Source organism: Apodemus sylvaticus, chromosome 7 (assembly GCF_947179515.1).
Source record: "Apodemus sylvaticus chromosome 7, mApoSyl1.1, whole genome shotgun sequence".
In the NCBI taxonomy this organism is placed as follows: domain Eukaryota; kingdom Metazoa; phylum Chordata; class Mammalia; order Rodentia; family Muridae; genus Apodemus; species Apodemus sylvaticus.
The window spans coordinates 126,883,793-126,898,441 of NC_067478.1; the positions used below are offsets into that span (position 1 = coordinate 126,883,793).

At 39.4% G+C, this 14,649-nt stretch overlaps 1 protein-coding gene across 1 annotated transcript in view; it reads right to left on the bottom strand.

The window, feature by feature from the left end:
* Pgr (progesterone receptor) overlaps positions 1 to 14,649 on the bottom strand; it is a 59,740-nt gene that overhangs the window by 11,628 nt on the left and 33,463 nt on the right. The window contains exon 4 of the mRNA XM_052189740.1: positions 8,775 to 9,080. Coding sequence (XP_052045700.1) covers positions 8,775 to 9,080 — 306 coding nt within the window. The remainder of the gene's footprint in view (positions 1 to 8,774; positions 9,081 to 14,649) is intronic.

Here is a 14,649-nt window from a genome sequence, read left to right on the forward strand (position 1 = left end):
GATGAAAACTCAAGCGTGCCTCCTTAATTAATGTCAGCCCAGCAACCTCCCGATTTTTGAGGCACACTCTTCAATGTCTGACCACCATTTCTTCTTATTCCTTCCTGTTTCTGCTTGACTAGTGGGTACCTCTGTTTGGAGTTTGGTAGAAGCAAATGCTGCTATCAGGAGAAATGCATACAACCCCTGCTGCCCTCTGTGGTTCCTGGGAAAGGTCTGGGAAGCAGTCACTACCAGGACTCTGACTCCGAGTAAGCAAAGACAAGGTGTGGTTATTTACTGTACGAGGGTAGAGGGTTGCATCCAAGGGTTGCATCTGGGACACTCATTCATTGCCCCGCCCACCACATGTCTCAGTTTGTGCTGGATTCCAAACCTGTCCTTCACTCCAGCTGAGTGAATTCCTGGTGCCCTCCACAGGTTGTTTTCTTTCATTTCTATTTTGAGAGCCCAGGGTTTTCTTTTTTATGATTAGAATAGTTATTTTTCCTTTGTTTTGATACTGTTATCCACAAATCTAATTTACCTTCTGGTAGAAAGACTCCAGCTTGCGAAGAAAAAATGTTGCTTGTGTTGTTTTTAAGTTTCATATTTCCATACAACTTTACTCCTTCAAGTGCATGTCTATATGGTATGTTATTTTAGAAAAAGTGTGAATCTTAACACAATTCATCTAGAGCATAAGTATTGCTTGTCATTGAATATTGAGCAAATGGATAATTCTTTAGTAAAATTCATAATCAATAGATGATGAACAAATCAATTCTTTTTAAAATATTCCGATTACCCTGTGGAGGCCCACGAAGCCCTGTGTGCTGGTGTGACCTCAAGGGTTGTACAGGAAGTTCCACTCCTGACTCTAGGAACCGAATGCTGCCTTGAACAAATTAGGCCCTGTGGACAGACATAACTAAATATATCTGAATTAAAGATTCAGGATAACTATACATTTTATTGAGGAATATGCAAATATTTATTATTCCAACCATGAATCCTGTAACAGATCACTAATTGGATTAATGACTATAGGGAAACCACTAATCAAATTGAGAAAAATCTCCAACTTAAAACAAATGAACCACACTGTAGTAGTATGTTCTTATAATCTCAGCACCGAGGGGCTGAGGGCAGGAAGGTCAAGAGTTTAAGTTTATTCTTGACTACAGAGTAACGTGTGTCAAAGTAATAATATAAAGAAAATAGAAAGAAAAAACATGCACCCAAACAATATGGGATCAAAATTATAAGCTAGAAAGCATTATCCTTTTGTTACAGAAAACATACATATAATTAAAATATAAATGCTACAAAGGACAATAAATTCAGAAGACAAATTAGGCACCACTGGCCTGGGAAAACAGCTCAGCTAGCAAAGTGCTTCTCAAGGAAGCAAGGGGAGCAAGCGTTTCATTCCCAGCACTCACCAAAAAGCCAGGTGTGTTGTGTTGTACAATCCCAGAGATAAGGGCAAGACAAGACAAGACAAGTGAATCCTCAGAGCTTGCTGCTTGAGGCAAATCCATGAGCCACAGGCTCAGTGAGAAACCCTGCCCTTAAAAGTAAGGTGGAACTCCTGGACATATACCCAGAGGATTCCTCAGCATGCAATCAGGACACATGCTCCACTTCCTTGCAGTCTCATTTATAATAGCCAGAAGCTGGAAAGAATCCAGATGCCCCTCAATGGAAGAATGGATACAGAAAATGTGGTATATTTACACAATGGAATACAACTCAGCAATTAAAAACAATGAATTAATGAAATTTTTAAGCAAATGGTTGGAACTGAAAAATATCATCCTAAGTGAGGTAACCCAATCACAAAAGAACACACATGGAATGCAGTCTCTGATAAGTGGATATTAATTAACCCAGAAGTTATGAATACCCAAGACACAGTTAGCCTATCAAATGACTCCCATGAAGAAGTAAGGAGAGGGTCCTGATCCTGGATAGGCTTGATCCAGCATTGTAGGGGAGTATCAGGACAGAGAAAAAGGAGGGAGGTGATTGCAGAATGAGTGGAGAGAAGAGGGCCTATGGGACATATGGGGAGGGGGGAACCGGGAAAGGGGAAAGCATTTGGAATGTAAACAAAGAATTTAGAAAATAAATTAAAAAAAAAATAAAGTAAGGTGGAGAACAGCTGGGAAGACACTCAGTGGCAACCTCTGACCTCCACACACATACACTTCTATGTGTACATAGACATAAATATATGAATAGATTCTTACAAATGACACATATATGTACAATTAAACAGTAAAGAAATATATATTTAATATATTTTCAGAATATTCATTTCATATATATTATTTTATTTATCAGCTTGTATCATATGCAAGTATGAATTTCATCATATATAAACTGACAGGTAGGTAGAAAGTGAGATTCAATTAATTAGACATATTAAAGTATTAACAGAATATTCAGTATGGTCTCTAGTAACTGATTCATTATTCTGTATATTTGGTTCTAACTTCTAAGCTTTCTAATATATTTTAAAAGATCTACATATTTGACATAACTATGATAGAGTTTTTCATTTTAAGTCATTGTTTTATATTAATTTATGACTACTTTTAAAATTTTTTACAAAGTTATACATACATGATTCTGTTTTCTCTTCTGAAAATTCAGGCTCTGTTTATACTCACTTTATCCTTGTTTTTATCTTGTTCTCTGGATTCTAGGCTTATCGGTGTCTTGAAATAAAGGAACACTTACTTTTTTGTAGTATAAAAGGCAACTTTTATTGAAATGCTTCAAAAGTTACTCAATTACTAACATTCATAGCAGAACATATATTTCCATCTAACAGAAAAGAACTCAGAAAAGAACCTCCTTCGTCCATGCTTTGGAGGTGTAGCTATGGGAAAGTCCAATGTTAAATAACTTGAACATGGCTGGCTCACAAATAAAGGTTCTCCCCACTGACTGTGACACCATTCAGTCATTTTATACTGAAACGAAGCCAGGAAAATGGAGATTACATTCCTGTGGTGATAATGATTAGAAAGATTTCACACATTTGAGATGCTAATCAAATTGGAAAACCTGCACAGGGGGAAGTGATGGAGGATCCCCAATTGTGCTTCACAAGTAGTATAAAAAATGTACTTTTGTGTAAGTGTATTGGCTTAATAATCCTTGAAAAAAATGGCTGTGAATTTTCCAATTGACAATACTTAAAAAAAAAAAAAAGATAAAGAAGAGGACAAAAGATGATTCCTGAGACTTGCTGTGCATCTAAGGTTCTGATAAAAATACATTAGTTCCATCTCTGTTCTTAAAAAAAAGTTTCCTACAGTTGAAATGGTGAGCCTTGACCTAGATGGAGAATTACACATCTCAGAACCTTGCAATATAAGACATCAATATCAATATGTGTGTAAATGTTCAGATCAAATGAAGAAACACGCAATGCACCACCGACACAGTCAGTGGCTTGGTCTGATCAAGAATGTCAGAGTTCATCTAGGATGACATAGCTTTTTGTTATACATTCCACTCTTTAGATTTCTACACCTTTTAACATGTCTTTTCTAGGACAGGGTCTTACTTGTGTCCGAAGCTAGTCTTAAACCTAAGACCTTCCCTTGCCTCTATTTCTTCCCAAGTGTTGGCACTCAGTTTGGGAAGATGCAGGGCAGATTAGATTAGTACGAATGCTGGAGGGTAGATAGGAGCCAGACAGGATATGTGTGTGAAGATTGTCTACACAGAAAACAACACCAAAATGAGAAGAAAAAGATGGGAAGAGGAGCAAAGAGCCTTTCAGCAGATTCCCGGGTTGAAGGGAAGGAAGTGGGGCACAGTCGGCCTAGGGCCTGGGTTACAGAACGGCCTTATGATGTAAGGCCACAGAGTTTAGAGTTTGTTCCCAAATGGAAAAAGGAAAACATCATTGGTTACAATTACTTTTAGAAAGATGATTCTGGGATTAGAATCTTGGGTTAGAATGTATGAGAGCTGAAACCTGGATAAACAAAGAAACTGTGGTGACCAAACTAAGCTGCATCTGCAGCCATGGAAGTAGCATTGTAGTAAGCTGTGTATTGAATAAGAGGTGTTGAAAGAACTGACAACCGCCCAGGCAGGAAACAAAACAGGAGAGAGCTAAAGGTGGTTCTGAAGGGTCTGGCTGAGAACTTGTTTCAGAATACAGAAAAATGGTTTTGGCATATGAGCAGTAAGGTCCTGTTGCTTTGAGAGGTCACCTGTGTGAGCTGTGTTAAGAGCATTTGGAATACATGATTGAAGGAGCTGGACTGATGCTATTATTTAAATGTCATTGGAGCAGAGTGAGAACACCAAGAATATACATCTGTTGACCCAAAATATGTAACATGAGAGCCAGTGTAAGAGAGGACAGAACTCAGGACAGTAAAATGTATAGTGTAGGAAGAAGATCAAATGTACAGCGACTAAAACTTTGTGGGAGAAACCATGTACCTGGAAGGAATGGATGAACAGCAAAGGATGAGTTTCACTGGGAAGTGATCACTCTGCCAATAGGCACTGATGTGTGTCATGACTGAGGACAGACAGACAACTTGACAATTTGAACACACCACATTAGTGATGGTAATTTCAGTGGAATACAGCTAGGGAGTGAATTTTGACCATTGTCATAGAAACTCCAAGCGGGTCTAACTTTACTCCTCTCCTCACGCTTTGAACGTGACAATTTTCCTTATTCATTTCCCTTTTCACACTGCTGCCAACTCATGCTGCAAAGCTAGAGAATGAAGGAAAGGTTGTCCCTGTCTTCAGGTCCTCATCATGGCAATTGATGGGTAATTGAAAGCCGGAAGGAATGCACTCAAATGGGCAATATTTGGAATGTCACAGCATGGCCCGGGATGAATATTTCACCAAGTATAAGGAAACGGGGTGACAAATTCATCACAAGAAAATGTTTGCTCTGTACTCCTCTATTGCTTTAAATCTTGGACAACTCACTGGTAGAGAAGGTAATCTTGCATTTTGAATAAGTACTTATTAATTTTTGTCTTACTATGACTTTTAAGACCCTACTTGATCAACCTATGATTTCCATCTGTGCCATTATTTTCTGCTACTAGTCCCTAAATAAATGTATTGCCATTTGTTTCTGAGTAAATTGGTAGTGAAATCCTTAGAAGGCCAGCACTTACTGCAACAATATCCAAGAGTTCATCTACGCAGATGCATTTTCTCACTAACTAATAGCCTTTTATGGCTGTTCTTTGGGTAACTGAATAATTCAACTTCTGATGTTATTTAAGAATCCCCATGTTTGAAAGATGCAGAGCAACTGACTGCCTTCTATGATTTTCCATTTATCATTAACCAAATTTCACTCAGTTTTCTTTTCCTATTCTTCTAATTAAAGTGCTTTCTCTTTACACCATTAATGAGTCTCCTTGTCCATTCCTTTAGAAGCCAATGTTAAAGCTATTTGTCTGCCCCTGTTTTCATAACTTCTGTGTCTGTTGCTATTGTCAGGTGTCTCAGAACTCTCTCTGGGTTGAAAGTTCCTTAATAGAGGAAATGTGTACTGTTAAGTTTTAAAATTTCATAGGTAATGCCATGCTTCATGCCCTAACCAGGAATACAGTGCTCACTCAAGACAATAAAACAAACAAACAAACCAACCAAAAAAACCTACACTTTCATTCAGACACGGATGTTAAATGCCAAACAGAGAGTGTCTATGAGGTGATCTACAAATGCAACACCTTGAGGCTATGGCATTTTATGTGTTTCCAATAAATTAAGAAGAATCGCTGAATTATTACTGGGGAGAAGTAAAATTAGTTGTAATTATGGTAACAGGCCAATGACAACAATAATGAAGACAAAGAAGAAGGCAGGATTCTGTGCCTGGGAAGTGAAGAACCCCTGCTCACTGCAGCATCGTGCCCAGAGTCTTCACTGACTCATTTGTCTTTGAACTTGTTCTTTTCATCAGACATTGATGTATACGTTACTGCCTCAAAAGAGTAAGCCGGTCTGTCAGTAGGTTTTCCAACAGCATATGTATACATATGAATAAATGTAGCTACATTTTCACTGTTAACATGCAATTCCACAATCTGGCTTATTATTAAGGATCCTTTAACAAAAGTCCATTTTCCACAAAATTAATAGTATTGTTGTACATGAGTAACTGAAACAAATACATTTCTCTTCTTTGCAAAACCGGTGCCCAGATGCAAAGGTGTTCAGCACCTAATGTGTTCACGCTGTGAGTGCTCATGCTGGCTTTTGTCCTAAACGCACGATTTAATTGCTAAGCTCTGCACTCAGTACCCATGTGGTAGGCATTCATTTAGTCACTAAATAAGAAACAACCTTGTGTAAAGAAAGCTGGCATTAGTTCAGAGTATCTAATAGCACTGGATCAGTGTCATGGTTGCTCTTACTAATTTGCCCGGATTTCAAACCAACTAGAGAACAAAACCCTGGCCCTGCCCATGAGGACATTTCCACAGTGTTAACTGGAAAGAGAAGATCCACCCAACATCAGTGTCACCATTCATGCCTGGAATTTCCAACTGCACATAAAGGTGAAAGTTCACTGTGCACCAGCGTTGATCTCTTTCTCCCTCTTGACTGGACACAATGAGACCAGTCGTCTTGCACTCCTTCCACCACGCTTGCCCCTCTGTGATGGACTGTACCACCTTACACGCAAAACAATCCTCTGCTTTCTTAAGTTACTTCTGTTAGCAGGTCACAGTGATGAGAAAGGCAAAATGAACAATATTCAATTTATGTCCCTTTCAGCTCTTCTTAGAGGAAAATTAATTATATTCCTTGAGCATCTCTGTATCCACTTTATAGTGTCCCTTTTGAATTTGGAGTGGCCCCTGGTTCTGGAAAGGCTCAGTGCAGCAGTATAGGGTAACACTAGAACAGGGAAGTGGGAAGGGGTGGATGGGGGAACAGGGGGAGGGAAGAGGGCTTATGGGACTTTCAGGGAGTGGGGAGCCAGGAAAGGGGAAATCATTTGAAATGTAAATAAAAAATATATCGAATAAAAAAAAAGAGCACAGTCCACACTAATTTTTGATCATCTCAATGTTGCTTTTGAGCATTATTAATAGAAACTGAGGGAATCATAAAGGTATAAGCATTGTTTTGACTTGCCACATATAAGTTATATTCTGCAGCACTTAAAAAGTTGCTACCAAATTCAATACACTTAATTCTTCTCATTATTTCTTCAAAGATGTGTGAAGGTCAAAATATCAAAATATCTATAAACATTTAAACTTAAAAACAGCTTTTATATTAAATGAATAAATGTTCTTTTAATTGCTTTCTTTTTAAAATCTACTAGCTAACAGTAAATCTTCTTAAACAATAAAGAGCTTCCAAAAACAGCTGGGAGAGAAATAATGACCCATAGCAATGGCAGCCCAGGAAATCAGCATTTCCAAATAATGGAAACAGAAAATCAAAAGCACAGCTAAACACCAATTTGAAAACCAGAATTATTTTATCAGTTCTGTTATGACATTTACTTAGTAAAGATCTATCAAATTTGATAGCCACTTCACGGTAAGTTTTCAATATTCAAAACTTCTTTTGAAGGAAAACTTTACTTTTCCAAGGCCTGTCAGCTGCAGTAAAGGGAGTGAAAAGCTGGGTAGTCTGACCCTCTGTAGGATTATCTCATCTCCATTAGCATAGCAAGTTCTATTAAGCTTTCTCAATACATGTCCTTTTGAAGGTCTAACAAACAAGAGTCTGTTTTCTGTTTCATATAACCTTGTATGCTCAGTAACAATTCATCTATTATATTTCAAACCTTTCAGGTAGAATAATAGCCAAGAGATGTATTCAGGCAAATTGGAAAGGGATCTTAAAAAAAAAGAAAACTTAAATGAATCTCTTCCAGGACAAAAAGGACATAATGTGTTTAATTTCTGACCACGTGTCAGAAAAATGAACATCACAAGGATGTTATTGGTGTGAGGAACACGTGTTTTTGAAAGAATTATTCTGCTTCAAGTCATGAGGTTAAGGCCCAGACAAACAACTGCCAGTCTTCACCTGTCTCTGCCATCTAAGGTCAACGGAGTAAATGCATCCTTGTAACGTAACCAGCCACGTGGCTGCTGAAGAGATTCACGGAGGGACACATATTGCCAGTAAAGTCAGTGAACACTGCCACAAAAACACACAGGTTCTCGGTATTGCTGAGCCATATCCTTCTCTTGGTGTGATGAGAAGAGTCAGGGATGGAGGTCTTCCTGTCTTTCCAGATTCCTTATTAACCTCAGGACTTCTGTATTCTTCACTGACTTTATGTAGGTACTTTGAGTGCTGTTATGATTTGTTACATGAGTAGGTACGTTTGATTTTATCTCCAACAGACTCAAAGCTTCAGTTAAGTTTTAGAATGAACTAGACACTCCCAGGAGATGGCAACATGTCTCTGAATTACTGCATTTGTGATTTAACACACACAATTAGCTCTTTTATGTAGGCAGCAATCAGCCAGCCTTAGTGTGCTTTCAACTTCTCTAAGTTCCCATAGTCTATCTGAGTCTTGCCTGTGTGCAGGTGTTGATGGGGATTGATCCGAGGGTGTACGTATGCTAACCTAGGGCTCTACCAACTAAACCAAGCACACATGTGAAATGCACCAAGCATTTTGAGCCACTAAAACATATGGTGTTCTTTACATGGTGGGTGACTTTTTGTACAGACGGATTTTCCCATTCAGATAGTGCCACAAACGTAGTACCTTTTAATGCATGATACCATGTACAAATTACCTGGCAGAGACTTAGACCATTTGACTACTGAAAGCAGCTGCCTCTCGCCTAGTTGGTTGAGACTGGTCAGCAAAGAGCTGGACGTGTCAGGCTTCGTGTTGTCGTGCCCTGCATAGACCACATCAGGCTCGATGCTCATGAGCAGGTTGATGAGTGGGGGGACCAGCTGAATTTCTTGACTTGGTGAAAAGGTGATTCTCTGGCCCAGGGTCTGGCTCTCGTTAGGCAGGCCCACCGACTGGGGGAGAGCAACACCGTCGAGGGCTCTCATGACTCGGACTTTATTAAACTTCTTAAACTTACGACCTACAGAGAAGACAAAAAGGAAAGAACTTCATGTAAACACATAGGCATTCACTATCCTAGCAGGGTATTGTTTTAAGCCATTATAGTCGCTGTGCTGTATGGAGCTCATTGTCAATCTGGAAACGAAACAAAGCCAGGCAAGCACAGTGACGCTCGCCTGTCATCCCAGAGCTTGAGAGTGGCAGCTCCAGGCACCCTCACTGAATGCCGCTCTGGACTACGTAAGACCTAGTCTCAGAAAAGACAGAGAGAGAGAGAGAGAGAGAGAGAGAGAGAGAGAGAGAGAGAGAGAGAGAGACAGAGACAGAGAGACAGAGACAAACAGAGACACAGAGACAGAAAATAGAATGTCAATGATAGACATCACATTTGGATTAAATAATAACAGGACTCTCTGGGTGGGCAGGCTGTTTGTAGTCACATCAGGACCAAGCAGAGGTTAGGAAGCCTTGAGTAAAAAGATGTGTGCCAAGGTGAGTAGTGTGTAGAAGACACCAGCACCAGGAGTTGCATAACAGGATTGCCTTCCAAAGCTGAAGGTCCAGGCTACATTTATGTAAGCAGGCTTCATTACTATTGTGAGTCTTCTTTTGGGTTTTATTCTTTGTGCGTCTGTTATAATTCATGTCCATTATGTAAACCCCACAACATCTTTCATACAATTTCAGCAGATTTATGTTTCTTGAAATAAACCCACATACCGCTACAAGATCTAAATAACCAAAATTCAGAGTATCTTTCCTAAATTAAGAGAAAACATCAATTTTTTTACCATGTGATCTGTGCTTGTAGAATATATGTATTTCTATTCTACTTATAGAATTCCTATTTTGGTAAATCATTGTATATTCAGAAGGAAAAACCATAAGGGCGAGGCTCAGAAGGAGTTAGCTTTGAGAGCAGATTGGTTATTGGCAGCCAAACCACCCAAACGTACTCATACTCATCTGATCTCAGAAGCTGAACAGGGTTGGTACTGAGTAATGCTTGGGTGGGAGAACAGAGTGATTGGTACCTAGATGCTTATGAAGACTGCTGCTTTGCAACATGTTGAGAGTAAATCAGAGAAAGACTTTGTGATTGAGGAAGTGCTGGAATTCAGCTCAAGTCACCCTGAATCAGGCATAATTTTCAATGGAAAGGGCCATGGTTCTAGAGAGGGCCATGGTTCTAGAGAGGCCTGGTAATGGGCATGTCCACTTCTGGCCAGTGTGTTTGGGATAGCAATCACTGTATCCAAGCACATCTCTAGATGGCAGGTTGTTGCACAGCAATTTGTTTTAAGTGGAAACATTCCACTCTGGAGGAGGCTCATGACACTGAGGAGGTAAAAATAGTAGTGAGTTTGAGAGAGAACTGATACTTAAAAGATTCATGAGGACACCTCCAAGGTTTAGACTCAATGAATAGTGCCAGGGAGGAAGCTCTTCCTACCTACCTTGAAGAGGGACTCTCCCACCTGTTGAAGTGCCTGCAAGTCATGCAGAGTACTTTAGGGCTCCATTTTTCCTGAGCTGTTACCATGCTAGGGTGGCCTTTGGTGATGCAACTGCAACTGGATTGTCAATGACCAACTCACTGGTTCAACAAATTGGACTTTGAAAGCATCATTATATTTGTCTGTCGTCAGTTCCTTTCTGGGACAAGCAGGTGTTTCTTCATGTCTCCCTGGGGATAGTGTCACACAACACAGGTCTACAAAGGCTTGGATGCTGCTGGAGCAGAGATGGCGGTATTCTGGCTCTTGCACTTGGTGTGACTCAGACATTTATTTGCTCCTACAGCACTGAGTTAGGAAAACACCACCCCCACCCAAATTAGGTATTAGACTGGGGGACCTGAGTGGAAGCTACTTCTGTCTGTGGTGAGACATGAATGTCCCACTTCCTACTATATACTAGCAGTAGACATTACCAGTATACTTAGTTCTTATTTTGGATGTTGTCATAATGACAAAGGGTGAGAGTTGTTCTATGAAAACCCATGAATGTCAGCAAAACCTTGGAAGGGAGTTCCCAGAGTCAACAGAGAGAGCCTGAGAATCCTATGCAGAAGGCAGACAGGGTTCTTGGGAAAGGAAGATGTCAGTAAGGAGAAGAAAAGTCAGACTTACTGAGTCCTCACAGTAAACTGGAAAGTTGGCATATGTGTAATCTAGCCTCACTACAGTCGTAAGTGAAAATGAAGGATGCCATTTGTAGGTTGCGGATGATGTAAGGAATTCGGGCTTTGCACCTGAGGTTGGAGCAGGAGAGCCGAGTTCAGCTCAGGACATTAACACCCTGGCTCTCCTTGCCCCTCCCCCCCTGGGGTTTACTGTGGGCTATGTTCTCATGGGGTGAGGATATTTAGGGAAGAATTTGGAAGCAAGAGCACAGAATTTGATTCCAATAATTTTTAATGGTTGGTTCCAATTTAACAATGCAATAGTTATTAGCTAATATGACATACCCTCACTCAACTCTAATGATAACCCCATGTGTTTTTCCTTCTGAATTCTTAATTTTTAGTATAAAGTTGCAATAATAATTGATAATTATATGCTTAACATTATAATCACATGGCTTAAACATCAGAGTTTCAAATTGACTCTTAATATAAAATGTTGGAATGCAAGTCCAACTTAGTGAGCAAATGAACACTCTTTGGTGTCTCAGAATATAAACATAAGGGCATCAGGAAGGCAAGTGAGTGGGAAGGTACTTGTCTGGCATGTGTGAAGAACAACACTAGACAGATGGATCAACAGACTGACTCATACATGTACACACATGTGTATGAGTGTATGTCACAGAGAGAGGGGGAAGAGAGAGGAAGGGAGGGAAGGAGGGAGGGAGAGAGAGAGAGAGAGAGAGAGAGAGAGAGAGAGAGAGAGAGAGAGAGAGGCAGAAAGAATGATATGGGACTCACTGTAATCTCATCTCTTCTCTAACCATCCTCAGCACCAACCATCCTAAGTTTTTCTTTCCAAGTATTTAGTTACAGTTTATTATCTAAGAACACAAGAAAAGTGTAGAGCAAAACAGGTCATTGAAAAGTAAATAGTGGCCTGGCGGTAGTGGCGCATGCCTGTAATCTCAGCACTTTGGGAGGCACAGGCAGGCGGATTTTTGAGTTCGAGGCCAGCCTGGTCTATAGAGTGAGTTCCAAGACAGCCAGGGCTACAGAGAAACCCTGTCTTGAAAAAAAAATCCAAAAAAACCAAAAAAAAAAAAAAAAAAAAAGAATAAAAAGAAAAGAAGAGAAAAGTAAATACTCAGATGAAAAGATAAATATTTAATGTGGCCAGCGCCACAGAAAAGCACTCTAAACCTTCATCCCTTTGCCGTGACAGCCACTCTGTTCCCTGTGACAACCCACAATCCTTTGCTTTTTTACTACAATGCAGGTTTCCCCTCTTTCTCCTTTCCTTGTTCCTCCCATCCCAGTCCGAGTTCATCAGTATTTGAATACATTAAAATGCTGGTGCCTTTTTGAAAACCAGAGTAAATATTTTACACACTGATTGGATGTTTTTTTAAATCTTCCCCAAATAAAAATCTCAATTTCCTGACATATTGATTATTTAAAATATAAGTTGACTAAATATAGGAAGCATTCATAGTTATGTTCAGTCTTCATGAGTCACAGAGTGACCCAATGACGAGCTGGCTGATCCTGATTAATAGATCAAAGTTTTGAAGAAATATTAGTGTTTGCATTTCAGGGGTGAGATTTATGGAAACCCAGTGATTTGCCAACTTTATGAGGGAAATATTGAGCAGAGCAAATGTTCCACTCAAAGTCTATTTTTATTTATCCTGTTACTTTCTAGTGAAATGTCCAGTGGTGCCATGCGCTTGAGCAAGAATCCAAGTTCACAGCATCAAATAATACAGAGCCCTTTTTAATGGGTATTTTATTTCCCTTAAACAAAGAGGAATGTCAGAAGAAACACTGGACATAGTACAAACAAAACAGATGTAGCAAAATGCACAGTGAGCAGAAGAATATGGCAGCTTCAGCTCATGCTGCCAGGGAAAGATTTGCGCTTGGCCCCACTGAGATTGCCCTCATTGAACCCTTCAGACTGATGACTCTCATGAACAACTCAAGCAATTCATCTAAGGAAGGACTTTGAAGATCAGGAGATTATTTTTAAGATATACAATAAAGTATAGTGTTATTAAGAGATCCTTTCCTAAAGAGCTGAATTGTTAGAATCTTCCTAACTCTAAAATCTACCTCCCGCTATGAGTGTCAATCTATCTGTTCTTCCAAAAGTGCTTAGAAGAGATGAGATGGCCCTTTTCTCATCTGCAGTCGCAGTAGTATATCATAATAAATCATGAACTCTGGAGTGGCCATATCTGCATATGAATTCTGCCATTTTATAAAAGCTTGATTTCTAGTGTTCATTATTTTACCTGATCAATATTAAGCTACTCATTTTTAAATTAGTGTATATATTTTCCACAGGATAAAGTATAATTATGCATCTTAAATGGCTCATATATAATGACAGTCACTAATAATAGTCAATTACTGATCCACCTTTTCTACTGTGAATGTATGTGTGTGTTGTGCATGTATGGAAATATCTATCTATCTATCCATCTTTCTATCTATCTATATCTATCTATCTATCATCTATCTATCTATCTATCTCTATCAATATTTATTGATAGAGATAGATAGATATATGTGTGTGTGTGAGTGTGCATTTGTGCCTGTGTTATGTATGTGTGGAAACATGTATAGAAAGGTGATGTGTTTGTGGTGTGTATGTATAGGGACACATGTATAGGTGTGTGTTATGTAGTGTATACACAGGGATACATGTATAGGTGTGCATGTATGTTTATGTGTGTGCTTGTGCCTATGCAGGCCTGTGTACATGCATATGGAAGCCCAAGGTTAATGTTTGAAACCATCCTCAGTTGCTCTCCATCTTGTTCACTGATGTAGGGTCTCTCACTCTCAACAGCCAGCTTGAGGCTGGGTTAGAGCAGGGTCGCTTCACCTTTACAGCGCTTTCACGGGTTTAGGGCAGGTGAACTCCAGCCCTTATTCTTAGGCAGTAAGCGCTTTAACCTTGAGGCCATCTGCCCCAGAACCCTTAATTCTGTTTGATACTTGATGGGAAAGAAATGAGAGGTGACAGAAAATTACTTGTGTTTGTTTTTAATTTTCCTATTCATGAATTGTCTCTAACACACATAGTGTGGCATCTTTTGTCTCGGGAGATCAATGTTTGATTAGAGGAGCCATCTTTCCCTTACCTAGATCATTCAGTACATGGCAAAGAGACAGTGACATCTAAGTGTTAAGAGACACTTAACTGTTGAAGAGAAACAAATAAAAATTAATTATAAACAATAATAAGGCCAAATGAGGTGGCAGGGAAAACATGGAGCCCTCGTGGATTTAAGAACACACTTGAAAAACCTAAATGAGAATTTATCAGTGTAAGAAATTGTGTCAGCCATGTGAATTTTAAAGAAGAAAACTTACTCCATTAGTTTGTTGAAGGACTAAGATTCTTGGGAACAGAAGAAAAACAATGGGTGTAGAGTCAGCAATGAAGTGC